Raw genomic sequence first — 19745 nt, 5'->3', positions numbered from 1 at the left:
AAAGAAATTAGCTTTTTATCCTCACATTTGAAAGTCTAATGGAACAATAAATCCCCCCCGAGTGGGATTGGAGTCTTCGAGTAAAGCCGACTTGATTTTCCCCTAAACGCTGCAGAAACAGCTTTACTTCTGCTGCCATCAGGTCGTCTCTGTACACACAGAGGTTCAGTGCTAATTGTCAGTATGTTCATGCACCGCAGACACAGAAATACTCAGATCCTCTGTGCTACAAAACACAAGACAAGTTCAACTTGTGAAAATGTCAGTATTAGTAAAACCTGCGTTTATCCTCCGTGCTGTTGTAGTTATACTAAAATACAAAGATTACACTTTGAATAAACAGTATTGTGTAATAACAAAACTAACTGAAACAAACAAATCAATCTGCTCCTCTATCAATTTAAAATCCTGCGTTGCCTCGGTCTCGCTCACACTCACTCATTTCCACTGCTTGCATCCACACTCTGATTCATTTGGTCACCACCTGCTGCTCGTGGTCATAATGAGGGCAGCACCTCATTACCAACCCCGAGTGAGCTCTCCACCTTTAAACTGGCTGATGATAACAAACACATTTAAAACAATGCAAACCACAAAGAGCAAACCCCCCCTAGAACCTAACGGGAACTTCCATGTGTCCAGTTATGAGCCAGCTGCTCTACACTTCCTGTAAATGTGCAGGTCCTGTTCCTCAGTGTTTTGGGGAGCATTTCAGCTCAACGCAGTCTCTGATCAAACAGTGTAGACAGGAAGCAGCTGTCATGTACTTCCTCTTGTCTATAAATGCATGCTGCTTATATTCCTGCGTGTTTGAGTGCAGATGTAAATGTTTAAGCCAACTCGTCTCCCTCGAACACACAATCCAAAACTTTTTCAAGTCACTGAGAGACGATCTTCTTACTGAACGTGTGCCTGACAAGCATCAAACCTGACAGCATGTAGGCGTCACAGCAACGAGCGATACACCTCTCTGTGATGATCCTCTGTGTGTGTGTGAGTGTGTGTGTTTCTTCCCTCTTTCCTACATCGAACAGTTACAATATTAAAGATCCAGGAGAACAAGAGGGAAAATCAGGGTCAAGCAGCGGGGAGCCGTCACTGTCTGTTAGTGTACCGACTTCAAACGCACAGTTGCACACATGTAAGTGCATTCAACACACACACACACACACACACACTTGAAAATTATGAGGTCATACATGCGCAAATTCAGCAGAACACACGTCTTTGTTCTTTTATGGCTCAAACAGCCGCTGTGAAATTCAGCGTTGTACATAATTCAAGCAAAGCTTCACCACTGATAATAAATTCTGCAAAATACAATTTTGCTTTATTGTTTTGTTTGTTTCTTTTTAATAATTTCGGCTTTTAGGATTCGGTGCCTACCTGCAGTATTTATTTATCGTTTTGCTTTCTGCTGATGCGTCGTCTGAACAGCTAAAGGTGAAACGGCAGCTGGGTGACCAGGTAAGAGAAACCACCTCGCAGTTAAAGGTCACATATTCAATATTTAATTCCAGCAGCAGGAGCAGCCACGCGTCCAGCATAAATGTCTCTGAGCGAGACAAACAACCTCTGCTTTTTCGTTAACATGATTTCATCTGAGGCATCAGGCTCTGAAAAGTGAAGCAACTCAGAAGCTAAAATAAACTAAATTTTAACCACTTTTAGAGCTTTGAATTTAAATTCTTTAACCTAAGACCCGAACTCTTCCATGGCGTTTTTAATTTCTCTTTGCTATTTGGGCTGATTGGCACTTGATGAATGTAAAAACAAAGAATTACCTGATTTTTGTTTCTGAGAAAAATGAGATCCACATATGAGGATATTCATTTTAAATTTCGATAGAACAGTAGCAGTATAACGTCCTCGTAAGTGGATATTAGGCCCTTGGAGAGCAAAATTGAGTATTTTGGTCTAGACATCACTCATTGTTTATTAGACATCTCCACAGGTTGATCTGAAGACATCAGACATATTCTGAGAGGTTCTAAGGAGCATTCAGCCCGATCCATGTTGTGATTAACCTCCGCCCTCCTGCCCTTTCTCTATGGTTTAATCTGAGTTCTGATTAGCTGCAGAGGCTCACCTGCATGCACATAAAGCCAAAGGAGAAGGTGCAGTTGGGTTAGCTCCATCTCCTCCATCCGCTTTGGTAGTTTCTTATTTATTTTGTTCATTAATAATAAGTTCATGAGCTACTGGCAGTTTTCAATCTTCACTAGTTTAGTTTAGTAACTTTATTTTAGGAGAGAAGCCTGAATCACACGGCTCATTGTGCAGCTGGTTCACCGTCTTCATCTCCATTACTCGTGTTGCTTTTGAGAGCAACCTGACTGCAGACGGCAGCAGCGCACTTAAATACACACACAGTATTTGTACAGGTAATATTTACCCTCGCCCATCAGATTTATGGTTTGAGTGTTTTCTTACTTTCAAACCTGTGTGACTTTTCCTCGTATTTAATCAGTATTTCACTTAGATACCAGGAACATTCCCAAAATGAAGACCTCTACTTTTTATTGAAAACGAAGCAGCTGGTGGGGATCATACCCCTGTGCTGTGTTCATGGTGCAATTTTAAATATAGTTCCTGTCACCTCAGTGCATGTACTGATGTGAATTCAGTAACATCTACAGGTGTTCAGTGGACCAGCTAACGGCTTCACAGTAAAGTGTAACAGTGTGCGCCACGTTTCCAGCTCACCACTTCAAGATCTCCTTCTCCGGGCAGTTTGCGGTTATCGGCGTTGTTTTGTCCTTTTCCTCCTCCGTCATTATGAATGTTCGCCTCCTTCTCCTTCTGCTCAAAGTACTCCAGGAAGGACGGCTTGGCAGGCTTGGCAGGCTGCATGGTCTCATCTCGCCCTGTAAAACAAACAGCAAGTCCAACATTTACTTTACTGCAGATGAGTCTTAGACTGTGAGAGCGACACACACAGACTCCATAATGGACTGAAATCTCGACGTAGCTTCAGAGACACCGCACTGAAACACACCAGCAGGACTGCTCAGACCTTTGCTGCTGTTCTTGCAGCGGATGACGGGTTTGCTGGAATCGAGTGTTGTTGAATTAAATATTTCTTGGAAAAGGTAAAGTGGGGCTCTGGGAGTTCAAACATGGGGGATGCTGTGGTTTTACAGCAGTGTTTTAGTGAACTGCAGCAACACTGGCAGCTGTTAAGATATTTCTGTGACTGTAATTTACATGTACTCCCCTTTACAGACTGCATCCATTCATTTTTCCTCCTTATTTAGAAGCTTTGTAGAAGGAGAAGATCCTCCTACAGTCAGTCACATCAGAAATGGAGACGTGCGAGCATTACTGCGTGCTGACAAAGTGCATAATAATTCAAACTAAGGCAGAGCATTTGATGTTTTTATGCACTAAACTGCTTTCTTTTTGCACTTGGTTTAAAACAATCATTCACTTTACCACAAACTCGTTTTCCTTGTAACTCAGTTTTTCTGGTGATTTAAGTAAAACTTTTATAAATGCAAATCAGGATCTGTTCCCGGCAAAAAAGGATTAATTGTAATTCAAATTCCAGGATACAATCCCCAGGATTCCTCCATTACACCTCCATACCGATACCTCCACTGCAGAAATGTATTTATCCAGAGCTTTAGTCAAACACTGAACCAAAAACGGTGCAAACACAAATGTCAGCAAGCATCTGCCCTGCTCAAAGATCCCTGAGTGGATCCATCACCCACAGTCACAGGTTACTGCACTCTAGCCTCAGCATGAACGTGAAGGCATAAAGAGGATTTTCCTTCAGGGATCAATGAAGTGTTCCATTATTAAGGCAGCAATAAGCAGGGAACAAGATTATCATAATATATGTGCATTAAAGTGATACCAGTAAGTGACTTGCTCAGGTACTGATGGCTTTACGGCTTTTAAAACTCTGTCAGTGGAAAAAAGATGGCAGAGGCTTTAATGTAACACTATTGAACCAGATAGAGAGAGGAGAGCACCTCCAGATTTTAATGCATGTTACAGGAAGTGCACGGCATGTGATGGAGCCCATTAAAAAAAGCCAATCACTTAGATGAAATATTTTAAGACTCGCTAACGAGTGCTAAATTAATAATAAATGGTCGGGAAAGCAAATATTAGGGTTTGGAAACTGGATGTTAGGAAAAGGCAAACAAACAACACCCAGGGTTCTGTGTCTGTGTTTTGGAGCGAAGTTTAGGGGTATTTTAGATTTTAGATTTGCCTCAAGTGTTGATTAGCATCTTGTTTCTTTCGAAGCATGAACTGTCTCACTGACATGTCAACAACAACAACAACGACAAAAAACCCAAAAACAAACAAAAAACAATAGCAGCTGTCTATTGTTGACAATATATATAAATAAGTATAAAACCCAGACAAACAGTAAACAGAACAACAGCAGGATCTTAAGAAACACTTGAGGTGATAGCAGGAAACACGTCATGCTTCGATGCCTTTTTCTTTTGTTTTTGGTGCTCATTACAGATTTTCTCCAAAACACATTTACATTTTAGATTACTTCAGTGTAGACTTTTTAAAAAGACCTCATCATTTCCAAATTATTTCCATTGCTGTAATGAAAACAATGTTAGCTTGTAATTTTAACGAACCTAACAAAACCTGCCCCGGAGACCAGGATGTAGATAACGAGTAATATGGCTCAATTTTGTTATAATTACATCGACCAGTCGGAAAATTCGCCCAACCTAAGTAATTTTATAATATACACACTGTGTGCTTTTGAGTGCACGTGCATGGAAAAGTCAGCAGCTACATGGACAATTCCAGAGGAGTTACTGACACGGTTTCTGGTTCACTGAATAAAAATGTCCACACCGTCAATTTTACCCAAGCGAGAGGAAATCGGCGAGTTCATGAGTGTCGTTGAGCGTTTGATTCATGGCTTTAATAAGCTCCTGCGGTCTTTACACACCTACATTATGCACAGATTGCAGTGTGATCAGATAGCACTGCTCTGCTGTGATAACAGAGATCGTTTCTACTAATAATTCTCTACTTTTTAAAAACGATCCATCAGGTTTATCCTTAAAAAGCTCTTTATGTAAGAAGTTATTCACAGATTTATAACAGCACTTGACTTACTGAGCCTCTCCTTTTAGACGTGCTGGAAACTCTGATGTCATAGTAGGAGGACATTAGAGCTGGTTAGTGTGTGTGCGCTCACTTAAATAAATTTATGGACAGCAATTTATTTATTTATTTATTTTTAAATGGGCAAGTAATAACTGGGATACGCTGACTGTGACTCAGGCTTGTTTAATGCTGTAATGGCTGAAGAAATATGTTGATTTTTAACCAGGTGGTTGTGCAGCTTTACGTCACACAGGCTAAAGGTGTTACTGATGTGATGCTAAGACTTTATTTCCTCATATTAATCATCTAAAGTGATTCAAATCTGTTGTTTACTCCCTTTACTGTTTACGGTCAGACACACACACACACACACACACACACACACACACACACTTTTCTAGGTGCAGACCAAATAATTACTATAATACATGAAATGTGTCTGCATGACTCCTGACTGTGCAGCAACCAAACTACAGCAGGTGTGCAGCTACACTGCAGAACTCAGAAGGTTCTCATCTACATCAGCGGTCTCCAACCTTTTTTGCGCCACGGACCGGTTTATGCCTGACAATATTTTCACGGACCGGCCTTTAAGGTGTCGCGGATAAATACAACAAAATAAAACTAGTACCGGTACCGAAAAAAAATAAGATTTATTCATAACACACGTGAAAAGACCCAGGAAAACCGAGTTAACGATAAAAACGATAACAAAATAACGCTGAAAACCGATAAAAACCCTGAAAACTATACACTTCAAACCTGAGCCTCAACTCTCGCGGCCCGGTACCAAACGACTCACGGACCAGTACCGGTCCGAGGCCCGGGGGTTGGGGACCGCTGATCTACATGACATATGATATATCATCACATTGCCTTACACCCCACCCAGCAATGGGCTAAAATGATTGTTTTTAGCAAATAAACATATCTCATTTCTAACTTTTGTTTTTTCAATGTGAATAAGTATATGCCAATTATTCCACCAACACAGAAAGCAGTACTGCAGCACAGGCATGTAATAGTACTTCTAAATCAATACAGTCACAACATGTTGGAAGATTGTATAGATTTCTATGAAAACTGTTACCAAACGCTGTTTTCCAGTGTAGACGTGATAAACTTGTTGTTTTTCATCCATTTTCAGAATTTTTTGAAAGGACTCTACTAGTGGGAGCAGAAAATAGTTTAAAACTGAATGAATAAAAACTCATTCTCTTAATGTTCTCAAGAAAACATCACTCTCTTAGATAAAGGTGTCAGATTCTGATCTGGGTGAGATATGTAAGCTCTTATTGTATTTATTTCCAGGCGCGTCTGCCTCCTTATCACTCAAATGCAACAATGAAGAGGGGAAAAACTTGTTTTTGTCAGAAACAGAAAGGCATCCGGCGATTACCTCCACCTCCACTCAAAGTGTTTTGCTTTCTTCGTAATGGTGACTAATGGCTAACATCGCATCAATAATCTCACTTGGGGCTCCACAGTTTGTTTTCATTCAAGCACAAAATCAATTTAAAGTCTAGTGCCCCCCCAACAAGAATTAATGAATGTTCTTCTTCATTTGTGCTGCCGGGTGCCTTCTCTCCCAGATGAAGTTGCCAAGGGCACACACAAAGTCATTGTTTAAGAAAGCTAACCACAGCTACCGACAGCTACCCGCGGGCATGTTGGGAAAAAAAACCTCTCCTGATAAGGAATTTTTCAGCATAATGCAGTTCCTCGGAGACCTTTACTCACCTGAGCTGCAGAATGCAACAGGTCTGTATTTAAAACGAGAAATTATAGTAACATTGAATCTTCACACAGTTGTTCTAATTTCCACGAGTGAAGCTTCAGTCTGTTCAAAACCAGCCAGCACTGCACTCGTGGTGTCACAGTTTCACTAAAGTAACATGAAAGCAAACGAAGCATCAGTGAGCCAATTCTACACAAAGAGGAACAAACACAAAATTAACTATTAATGTTGGCTAACATCGATTAGCTTCCTCCAAACCCAGGTGTTCAACATAAATCCAATGCTCCATGTGTGAGTGGACAGAAGGCTTTTATTGTGAGACATTTGCAGGCATGCAGCTGGATGTAGTGAGGGGGGCAGCCTTTATTTAAAGACTTTTACTTCACTCTTGGTTTTCTATTAGAGGAAACACTTTAATCAGATGACAAAAGGTCAGACCCATAAAAATCAATGAGCTAATGTTACTTTGATCCTAGTTTGTTATCTAGTGCTTGGCATCTCCTGTTTGGTAACTTGAGGAATTATCTGACTGGACAAAGACTTTTTCCAGCTGTGCACCACATTCCTTTAAATGGACATGCTGCTTGCAATGCCATGTGTGAGGAAGTATGTTACAAAGCATTCTTTATGTTTTAGACCTTCACTGTTTAGGACAACGTTGGTCCAACTAGTGGGCAATCTCAGCTCTTACTCTGAAAGTTCAGTCGCTGCTGTAAAGCTACACCTGGACCTTCCTGTCAGGTGTTTCCATACCACCTGGCTCACTGGCTGGCCACTCTTATGGCATGTTTATGGTAATACGTCTCATTTACAAGGTGACGGGGGGAGAAATGCCTCTGCAATTACTAAAACATGACAATTTTTATTGTAAGTAAACAAAAAGACTATTCCCAGTAGGGCTGTGCGATATGACCAAAATCTCATATCCCGATATTAAGACGTCCGATAACGATATAAATCACAAAGATGTAACATTTTCTGTAAATTCTGTGAATCTCGGGCAGCTCGACTTGCGTGAAGTGTTTCCAGCTGCGCGTCATGTAGCTGGAGTCGAGCGTTTTAACCGATGCATGAAACGACACATTTTTAGACATAAGTTGTAACGGCCGCCGTTTTCTTTGTGAGTATTTATTACACGGCGTGCTGCGGGGAAAAGCCTGTTCTAACGTTTGAGTCTAAGGTTTATTTTTTTGCTTCTCAACCGTAAACACTCTGCATCTTTCACGTGATTCCGTTTATTTTGAAAAGTCTCAACAGGATCTTGAGCTTTATTGTGAAAAGTTTATGTGGAAAATAAACAAGCGGACACGTCGTGGTTTTACCGTCGTTGTTGCTAACGACAACGCATAAAAACAGGCCCTTGTCCGTCCGTAGTGTGGTTATATTAAATATAAGAGAAAGAGAGAACTTCTAGAAATGAATATAGCCACTACAGTGACCATCAGAACCATGAAAAAATATTGCCGTAAACAGTTTATTTTGCGACACCACGAAACAAACGATAGCGTAAAATGAAACGATAGATGTTTTTATATAGTCATCCGATATATATCGTTATATCGAAGAGCCCTAATTCCCAGTTACTCTCCAAAAAGTTGATTCTGTTCATCTGGACGTAGCGTTTTGTGGGAGGAACATTTCGTTACTCATCCAAGTGACTTCTTCAGTGGACGTTCCTCCCACAAAACGCTACGTCCAGATGAACAGAATCAACTTTTTGGAGATTTACTTTCCTGGATGAGAGAATGCATCAACACATTCCCAGTTACTGTGTTAGGAAAAGTCTGTTTTCCCAAACTTCTTCAGGTTATCTCTCAGATGTGTAATTCCATTCAAACGCTCACTCAACTTAAGCTTAAAACAGCAAACTCCCGAAAAACCACAAAGACATGACGAGGGTAAGTGTTAGACTGCGAGTGTTTAAATGTGAGGTTTTCAAACATCATTTTTCACTTTCAAAACTGCAGCCGGAGACGAGAAAAACAAAAACCAAACCAAACACTTGGTCTGTGGTCCATCTTTTATGCAGCTGTCCATGTTTGAATGTTTTATAACACCCATTACCCTTACACTTTAACTAAACCACTTTTTTGAGGAGATACTCACACCTAACCTGACCCACACTGTGATCCACATCCAGCTTCTGTGCAACACAGCCTTTTAAATGAGTGAGAGAAACATCAATAATTGATAAAACTGATGACGACACTGGCAGCAAATGAGCAAAACAAGAAGATTTACTTTAATTATCCCATATTTGGAAAATAATTGTGTTAACAGTTGAAACAACAGTAAAATATAAAGTTTATGCATAATGAAAGTAATATGAAGAGTCAAATGTAGAGATAAAAGTTAATGAATTCTTTTATTTGATCTTTCTCAGCCTGCAAGTAAATTTTCTGTCATATTTGTTTGATCAGCAGACACGGGAAACTTATAAAGAGAGCTGAGCGACACAGCAAGAGTCATGACTGGCTTTGTGAGTAATTAATTTGACCAGAGCCGCCGCACCCAGACTCCACACGTCCATCACCTTTAATGAAAAGATTCTTGTGACATTTAGATCTTCCATTTATTTTCTACTTTCTGACAGCAGATGCTGTAGACTGCAGCGGGGGGAAAAAATGGGGACACTCTGATCTCTTTTCCCCCCCTTTACTGGAAGCAGCAGCCACCAGAATATTTCATACCAATTGAGCAGCTGATTGAGACATTAAATCTAACCGCTGCACAGACACTGAGCGGCTTGGAGAGGCAGCCTGACTGCCCTCAGCTGATGAGGCCTGTACCAAAAAGACAAAAATAAAAGAGTAGAAGAAAAGCATTCTGCCATTACCGTTTGTCACCCACTGACAAGCCCATTATTCTGTCCTCTCTGCTCTGCCACTGATCTGCTTTGCTGTCTGCTGGGTCTTTTCTGACCAATTACATCATCACTGCAGTCGCATCACTGCAGGAAGTCGACATGGTGGCGTTTACTTTGAATTAAAAAGTATAAATAGTGGCCTGCTTTTTATTTTTGTAGAACTTTGTATAAGTTTAACGGTTTAAAGTAAAAAAAAATTGGTTTTATTAGAACTTGGATTTCAAGAAGCTTGCTGGGATGTAGGTTTTAGCTGCGCACCTGGGAGGACACCTCGAGCAGGTGGGCTGGTGACATTCACAGGTTATTTTAAGAGACTTTATTTCCTGGATTCTATGCATTTAAAAACAAAACAACAACAATGATCTAATGCTCATCCTGGGCCGCTTGATCTCAGTAAATCAGATAACAGGATGTGGCAAGGTCTCACTATGGGTTCACCCAAAACCTTGGCTGAGAGTGACTCGTTAGGTAGAGGATCAATAGGGGGTCCATGACCCTATTGGGAACACTCCCAATCTGGGACTCTCCACCAGACGCTCTCAGTACTGAAGAAACTTCTCGGATGAAACGTCTTCAAGAAACTTAAAGAAGTCCAGACACTTTTTTCTTAGACTACGATGATCTGGATGACTGAGAACCTTCACAGACAACCCAAAGTTCCTTTTCTAAATCTGCTTACTTGTATGTAAAGAAAATTACAAGAAGGCACCAGGTCACAATTCAGCATTGGAATACAGTTAGGCTCTGTGGCTTACTGTAACTACTCTCAGCTTTTCTGTTTTTTGTCTCCAATGACTTGGGAGTTCTGTCTGCCTGTGTCCCTTTTCTTTGGGGAAGTGACCCGCCTGTTCAGAACCAGTAAACTTAATAACCTCAGACAAGTTTATGCTCAACTTTGAAACTTTTTGCATATCTAATACATGTCACATTAGGGTTGTGCAAATGGATGATGATTACGGGGACTGATGAAGGTCAGAGCGATCACCAAAAGCTCATTACTCAAATACTGTTTTCCTATTCCATCCATATGAAATTCATATTAGCCTACAGACAATATGCTTTTCTACAGTTTCATGCCATCAAGTCTGAGCATGCTCAACAGTTAACAGAAGCTTTTGTTCAGGAGAAGAAACCAGCACCACAAACACCTTCTGCTGGCGTAGCCGGCGATCCGTATGGACATGTGTCACATATATCCATGTTTTGGGGTGTTGGATCATTAGAATTAACAGCTAAGGCTGCAGTCTTTAACCTACAAGTTTAGGAAAATACAGTTTCAATTTAAAGCCAAGGAAGTGCGTTCTACGACTTTCCACAACAAAATTAAACTTTAATAACACAAAGAGCTGTGAGAGATGAGCAGGTTTAAAAAGCTCTTCTGTCTTTTTAACGAGGATCCGTAAAGAGAAGGTGGAGGAAAATGCACTGCCCTGCTCATTTTAAGAGTACAGAGTTTACTGTGTGATGGCTGTGAGTTGCTATATTAGAAAATGTTAGCGACATTAGAGAACACTGTCACAGCTCAGAGTTAGAAAACTCTATTTAAATAATTTAATGGCGCAGACTACATCCACTTCAGATGACAAATGGAAAGCCTGAATCGGTCTCAGATCACACTGCCTGCCACTCTGCATGTTTGCATGAGAGAGACAGAGGGAAATGTCAGAACTTGCCACATGTTCCCATTTTGTGTCTCTGCGTTATGGTCGAAGAGCACAGACTACATCTTTATAGCTTCATACTTGTCTCATTAAGAAATATCAAAGGAGATTAAGGTGACTTTCTGACATAAAATCAGAGCCTGTGGTTAGAATATTAGTTGCAATTAATGCGTTGCACTTGCATGCTTCCTCCAACCAGCTAATTTAAAGTCAACATCATCTCTGCCTGCACTGTAGTGCAGACTTGGGAGGAATTTATTGAAATGTCTGTCAACTAAATCTACTTCGAATATCAATGGTCCTGCAAAGAGCTCCTAAAACAGGGAGGTTTTATGTGTACAGATGTGTCCATAATCACCACTTACAAGATGAGTGCCAGGGATTAATGCACTAATTCAGTATCTGATCACATCTGAAACACAATCTCTGAAATAATGCCTCCTCCTGCTCCTCAGTTACCATGTGAATAATGGACAGAAAAGTGTCTCTGCAGAACAATAAAACGGCTCAGTGAATCTCACCTTTGGCTTTATCATTTTATCTCAATATTATACAATTTGTGTGACCTTTGTCCACCAAAATCCTCTTCTGGGTCAGATTTTGTCAAGTTATTGATTTGATTTTTTATTGATTAGCATTCAAATATCTCAGTGAAGACAGAACAAAGATCTACCACAAAGCAAGAAAGCATGAGACAAGGCTAATCAAAAGGTATTGGCTGAAGCGTTTGCTTATTACGCCAACCCTTTAACAAAAGATCTTTTTGCATGCAGCTCCTGTACACAGGGCTCGAAGCAAAGAATAAAACAAAGCAAAAACAAAGCAAACAAACAAACAAGAAAACAAGAAAACAAAAAAAAAACAACAACTTTCCACCACACGAGTAACTGCATCAAAGCAAAAGAACCAATAGGTTTTTTTTTTTGCTCTTTTCATTCTTGATTTATATATTTTTCTAATACTCTATTTTTAAACATATTTTTAAACAAGGAAAATGAACTCCACCTTTTTAAATCACTGTCATAACTATTCCACAGGTTAACTCCTCTAACAGAAACACATCTCTGCTTTATATTTGTCCTCATCTTGTTTTTTTTAAAGAAATCTGTTCCCCTTAAGTCATATTGACTCTCTCTGACTTTGAACAGCTTCCGAGTACTGCGGCAAAGCAAGTTATTTTGTGCTTTATACATTATCTGTGCCATTTTATATTCAACTAAATCATAAAATTTCAGGGTATTCAGATTAATAAACAAAATGTTAGTTGGTTCTATATAGTTTGATTGGTTTATAATTCTTATAGCTCTTTTTTGTAACTTGAAAATAGGAAGTGTGTTCGTTTTATATGCATTACTCCATATCTCCAGACAGTAAGTCATATATGGAAGCAACAGAGAACCATAAAGTGTGTATAATGATTTTTTGTTCAGGACATGCTTTGTTTTATAGAGAATATCGATGGTTTTTGACATTTTTGTTTTCACGTGGTTTATATGAGACTTCCAACTCAGCTTATCATCAATCATCACTCCAAGAAATTTATTTTCGTACACTCTTTCAATTTCAATTCCATTAACCCTGATTTTAGATACATTTTTCATTTGTCTAGTGCCAAAAATAATCAATTTTGTTTTCTTTATATTTAATGATAACTTATTTACATCAAACCAGTTTTTTAATATATTTAACTCCTTTTCCGCTGTAGTCAGAAGCTGTTCTAGGTTTTTACCTGAGCAGTACAGAGTGGTATCGTCAGCAAACAATACACATATTAACAGTTTGGAAATGCTACATATGTCATTTATATATAATATAAATAATTTAGGGCCCAGCACAGAGCCCTGAGGAACACCACAAGTTACCTTCAACTGCTTAGATTTTACATTATTGAATTCGACATATTGATATCTGTCATCCAGGTAACTTTTCATCCACTTGTATGCTATCCCTCTTATGCCATATCTCTCTAGTTTATTCATTAATATAGAATGATCAATTGTATCAAACGCCTTTTTTTAAGTCTATAAAAACACCAACAGTATATTCCTTATTATCTATTGCATTAGATATCCCTTCAACAAGTTCCATCACTGCCATTGAAGTGGACCTTTTCACTCTAAAGCCATATTGGTTATCACTTAGGAGATTATGCTTCTCAATATATTTATCAAGTCTATTAACAAATAACTTTTCTAAAATTTTTGAGAACTGTGGGAGCAGTGATATTGGCCTGTAATTGGTAAACTGACATCTCTCTCCGTTTTTATTGATTGGAATAACTTTTGCTATTTTCATTTGTGAGGGAAACACACCAGTTTGAAAGGACAGATTACAAATGTATGCGAAAGGTTGCACTATATATTCTATAATACTTTTAACTAACATGTCAATACCAAAACAGTCAGTGGACTTTTTATTTTTAAATGTCTTCACAATGTTAATTATTTCTCTATGAGTTACAGCACCAATAAACATGGAGGACACATTCTGAGTAATATGTTTATTTAGGTCGTTATTATTTCTGGAATTTCTTTTGCTAAATTAAAGCCAACATTTACAAAAAAATCATTAAATTCATTTGCAATGTCTTTAGTTTTATCAAGCACAATATCTTTATCTTTTTTAAAATAATCTGGATAATTCTTATTTTTTGAGCCCTTTTTGATTATACTGTTTAATATCCTCCATGTTTCTTGTGTGTTACTTCTACTTTGCTCCAATAATTTGTGGTAATATTCTTTCTTACTTGTTCTTATAATATTTACTAATCTATTTTTATATAACTTGTACTTTATTTCAGCATCTTTTGTCCTCTGTTTTATGAATCTCTTATATAGATTATTTTTCTTTTTACATGCATCTTCTATCCCCTTTGTGATCCATGGCTTATTTGATCTGTGATGCTTTCTAGTGATTTTCATTAAAGGATAGTGTTTTTCATATAGTGAAATTACAGTTGATAAGAATGCATCATACGCACTATTTGAATCTTCATTTGCAAAAACCTCATTCCAATTGTGTTCCTTTAAGTCCACCTGGAGGGCAGCAATGGCTCGTTGTTCTATGTCGTATCATATCAAATATTTGATTCTTTTGTTTCGTTTTAATCCCAAAATAATTTTGAAAATTTTAAATTTACGATCTAACTACAAAGTTAGATCGTAAAAATTGCAATATTTCTACCCGTTTATCCATTTAAATGTAGATCTGGCTGAAACTCTACGAGGTTTTCTGTCCCGTACAGTTTTCAGGAGATGAGTTTCTAATCCAGATTCTAGTCAGACACAGTTAAGGGCTAATCACTGCAAATTAAAATTCCTTTTATTTTTCAGTAGCATTAGGGAGGATCAATAACTGATCTAATATCTCATCTTGATCTTCAGGGCCCCTTCAGCATCAGACCAACAGTCATTAGCTTGGGACACACACAGCCACCCTCTGAGGAGCACATTAAAGAGAAGAGAAAAAGGCACACTCGCGCGCACACACACACAAACACACACACACACACACACACACACACACAACTGAAGGACACTGGAGTTGTAATGCAATTATGAATTCGAAATGTTCCAGTGTTAATGCAGTTTAAACCGCTGCCTGTGGAGATCCATACTAACCTGATATCAGGACGTCTGACCGGAGACACACAGTGTGTGTGTGTGTGTGTGTGTGTGTGTGTGTGTGTGTGTGTGTGTGTGTGTGTGTGTGTGTGTGTGTACGAGCATGTGTGATGGAGACTCAATAAATTCACAGTGGCGTTGTGGCAGTGTACGTCTGTACATCTGGTCTCATATGAGAGTGTGGTGTCTTGCATTAACAGTGACTGTGAGCATCAGTGTGTCAGTCCAATAAAGCCTGTTACTCCAAGTCTTCAACAGTTAAGCCCTCAAAATAATTCAAATTACACCTGAAAGTCGACTTCTGGAGTCATAGTAAACAGCACGTGGTGGACAGCGTTGTTTATGATGAAACAGCCAACCATGCCGTTACTGTGCGGGTCAAATATAGACCGTTTATTTCTGTAACTACGTGTGGTTGGCAGTCAGAGCAGTTCCAGTTTCTTGAGCTTGTGCAAAAATACCAGCAGTAAAAATCTATTTCCCTTTTGAACTTCAGTTAAATTCTCATTTCAAAGTCTGCACAAACAGCCCCTCGCTTTTATTCGTCCATCCATTTTCTTCCACCTGGAGGCCAATTTCATTCACACCTATGGACAATTTAGAAACACCAACATGCATGACAGGGGGGGGGAAGTCAGAGTCCCCATGTACATATACAGGCCCACGGCAGGCCAGGGGATTCAAACCAAAGACCTCCTTGTTGTGAAACGACTGCACACATTAACTCTTGCAAACAGATAATGTTAATTTGGTAGTCGTCTTTGCTCTTGACATGAGCTGAGATGATAGAGATGAGTTGCTGTAAGTGAGTTTGGGCTTTTATAGAGCAGTGAAATGCACAAAATAAAAACTATTAAAGTCATTTAACCTGAGATCCATCAACATTACACTGCCTTTTATTTATGTTCCTGTTGTGGGAGGTCAGAGTCTGGACTGAGATGGCTCACAGACTAGCTTTGGCCTTTGGGTTGTATGTCGCTCATGTGAGTATATCTGAATCTAAAAGGTCTATTTCTCCACAGATGGTGGTTCCAGATTACTTTGATTTTTTTCTCATCAGGGCACTGGAGAATTGCAAACTGGTCCAGTGAGCACCTGAATGCTGCCAGTTTGTGTCAGTGGTAGTAAATGTGGCCAGCGCTCCCCTGGTTTGAAAGTAACTCTCATTAGATGAAGTGTAGGAGTTGTGATATTTGGCCACGAACTTCCACAGTAGCTTTATTTTCATCAGAGCGTATTCTGGCTGCATATTACTGGAGTCACGCAGAGCTAAAGCAAATATACACTCACGCACACGTCAAGCGTCAGCGTGCTCAGTGTCTCATTGGGGTTAATTCTTTGCGTATAAAAACAAACATAAAACACGCCCACAGACCGCCAGCACTGATCAACTCAGTCCAACTCTTATTGAGAATCTGTTCCAAAGCACCAAATACAGCCAACGCTTCAGCTCCCACACAGTCGACAGACGCCAACAGACCGATGCAGCACCAACACATCCCTGAAAGACACTCCAGCAGGTCTGATCTTATTCATCTTTTTGTTCTAACTCTTTGCCCTCTGGTTTTGTTTCTCTCGGGTGAACTGAGTCTGGTCCCTCAGGTTATGTCAATTAAAGGTTATAGCAAAGCTTTTGGGGGAGCGCACAGGCAATGCTTGAATGGCTTAAGGTTTACTTCAAAGGTAACTGAAACAAAAACATACAGAATCAGTCAAATCAGACAAGAAGAGAAAAATTTGTGATTTTCCCCTAAAAGTTACACATTTATTAAACACGCAGCTTCACATAATTTCGCCTAAACAGATCAATCCAGAGCATCCACATGATTAATGCCCATGCCTCCTCCCACCAGAGGACTGCACAAACAGGAAGCTAATGAATATTCTGAATAGATTGCTGGGAATAAAATATAAATACATTTACCTACATTGACTGGCCCAATAAAACAATAGATATACCTGCCCCCACACAGCTGAAGCTGTAATAAAACCTCTCCTGCAGCCACACAACTGGCCGTTGATTGGCTCCCTGGATGCAGAGGTGGGCCAACTGCCAAGAATCGCACTACATAATTCTTCTACTTCTACTCGTGGTTATCTGAGTGCCACGTGTCTCTCATATATTTTCACAGGTTATATAAAAAGACAAGAAATAAAGCAGAACTACATTACCCAGAATCACACGTGACCATACAAAGTGTTAGTGTTCAGGACATCACTGCTGCTAACATCACACACACTGAGCCATTAGAAAAAAATCACTGTGGTGTATAAATCAAACATGGAGCAAACTCTGCTGTTACTATTCGAGGCCTCTGCTGACACGCATCCCGCCCGAGTTCACCAGCAGCAAGTTCGTGCTCGTAATTTAGGAATTAACGGACACACCCAGAATTAGGAGGAAAGTCACTGTGGTACGAGAGTTCAAGCCTCTGGAGGAAACATCCTCAGTAACACCGACACACACAACACAGTGAACCTGTCGGTTCACAGCTCGGGCACAGTCTGCCCCCTCATGGACAAATTAAACACTACAGCTGCATCTTTGGATATTATGGCTAAAAAATGACTGCGTTACACCTGCAGTCATTCCAGCCTTTGAATATTCTGAGCTTTTTGTTTCAATTTCAAGCATTTTGCATGTTCTGCAGAACAATGCATATACATGAAGGCATTATTAGTTTCATTGTTGGTTCAGTTATAATGTGTGGTATTTGTCTGATAGACATCCCAGTGTCAGTAAACATGCACCAAAGCTCAGGCTTGTTTTCTTTAGTTTTGTAAGTGGCCATTAAAATCTCTGTTTTTATTTCGGTTTTGTTTGCACACCTAGTTCAGCTCACTCTATTCTCTGTCATAATCCCGCTGGCCTGTCACAGAGGCAGAATATCACACAGTGCATGTCCATGAACACGGTTCTGAATGTCTCGATCTTATTATTCTAACCCTGAGTGCATGAAAGAGAGGGATGACGTGACACTGATGCTGTCTGTTTAAAAATAATGCCAAAGCACGTCATCATCTGGTTCCTCTTACATGTTTTCCAGTAAACTGAGAGCTAATTTATCACTGCATTTATCAGGCACAGCTCCACAAATGTACGAGCACATTTCACTGTAGCTAAAAACACACTGAGGAGTGCAGAGCAAACACTTACCCAATTTAAATATTTAGATTTCAGCACTGAGAAGTCACTCGACTAATCTCTAATTCATTCTGCAGCGAGACAACCAGCTCCTCAAAGCCAAAAATCACAGAGAAGCAACACTACTACACTACTACTATTATACTACTACTACTACTACTACTACTACTACTATTATACTACTACTACTACTACTACTACTACTATTATACTACTACTACTACTACTACTACTACTACACTTTGTATAAAGTTAACTTTGATTACGATCAGAGGCCAGAATTTAGTTGATTTTGCAGCCCTCATCGGTCACTTCAGCATGCATGTCATGTGTTTAGAGGGACTTACTTTTCATAGTGCCAGCATCTTCATCATCATCATCATCGTCCTCGTCATCATTAGAGTTGATGACCATGGTGCCCAGCTGTGACTGCAAGGTTCCCGTGTCATCGTGTTCAATCATTGTTCCTGCAGTGCTTCCAAGAGAACTTCCTAAAGAACTGGCAGCCCGGATGGTTCCTGAGTCACCCGTACCTGCCCGAACCATCGTCCCCTGGTCAACCTCATCTTCGTCCTGAAACACAGAGGCAGAGGGCAGCGTGATTTAATGCTCTCCAACGGCAGTTACAATATCCAGAAAGGACATGTTTATAAATATGAGTCTGTGTTTAGCTTTGGAAAGTTAGAAATCAAAAGCTCGTCAACTACAAAAACACTCGTAAGTTAACGTCTTCTTTAGCTGCAGTAACTTAAAAGCTGTAAATGCTATCCTATTGATATTTAAGGGCTGATGGAGACAATCTGTGACTCTTCAAGTCTGTACCGAGTTCTCATCGTCGTCTGCATCCTGCTCTCTTTGTTCTTCCTCCTGTCTCTTCAGTTTGATCTCCATGGCGTCTGTGATCAAAGCTCTGAGGATGGAATTGGGCTTGGCCGATTTAATAAACGGATGCTGTAGAGGAGAAAGACACGTAACGCTCAAACCAAACGTTTATGGGTTTTGACATTAGTTACAATTAGAAATGATCCATGAAAGCTAAAGCACGACCACAATAGCAAATATTACAGCAAATACTACGATTATGTATAATATGATGTATTAAACTGAAATTCCAGCCAGCAACAAAACAAAATAAAATGTTAAACAATATCAAAAAAAATAAAGCTCATTAATGTAAAAAAAGAAAATATTCAAAAGTCAAATCAAAAAAATTAAAAAATTAAAAATAAAAATACAAAAAGTTAAAGAGCAGGTCACACAATAAAACAGAAATAAAAATAATAAACAGATTAAAAAATGAGCACAAAATGTTTTAATAGTTATTACCTCATTTACATAGTGTGGCTTTAATAATTAAAAATCTAATTTAAAGATATCTAAAGGTTTGAATGTTTTCTGATCACACGGTCATCCATGACACTCGGTCTGTTGTCAGTTACAGGATTGCTTCGTTACCTGTAACAGCTGTGTGGCCGTAGCTCTGTTTTCTGGGTTCTTCACTAAACACTGGCTGACAAAGTCCCGGAAGCCCGGAGACCACAGATCCGGGTTCCGAAAGGTTGGGGGAGGGTTTGTGGGAATCATGAAGATGGCCTGGAAGAGGAAACAGTTCAGC

The 19745-nt window shown here is 39.5% G+C and overlaps 1 protein-coding gene across 1 annotated transcript in view; it reads right to left on the bottom strand.

Moving 5' to 3' along the window:
* The window catches only part of LOC120720051 (serine/threonine-protein kinase 4-like), a 44831-nt gene that overhangs the window by 9626 nt on the left and 15460 nt on the right, over window positions 1–19745 (bottom strand). Inside the window, exons 7-10 of the mRNA XM_040009661.1 lie at window positions 19586–19723; window positions 18953–19081; window positions 18478–18703; window positions 2707–2867 (exon numbers count right to left, since the gene is read on the bottom strand). Of these exons, the coding sequence (XP_039865595.1) occupies window positions 2707–2867; window positions 18478–18703; window positions 18953–19081; window positions 19586–19723 (654 nt within the window). The remainder of the gene's footprint in view (window positions 1–2706; window positions 2868–18477; window positions 18704–18952; window positions 19082–19585; window positions 19724–19745) is intronic.

This window comes from Simochromis diagramma, unplaced genomic scaffold, assembly GCF_900408965.1.
Source record: "Simochromis diagramma unplaced genomic scaffold, fSimDia1.1 OVJJ01000320.1, whole genome shotgun sequence".
Classification (NCBI taxonomy): Eukaryota; Metazoa; Chordata; class Actinopteri; order Cichliformes; family Cichlidae; genus Simochromis; species Simochromis diagramma.
This window is presented reverse-complemented; position numbering and strand designations above follow the sequence as displayed.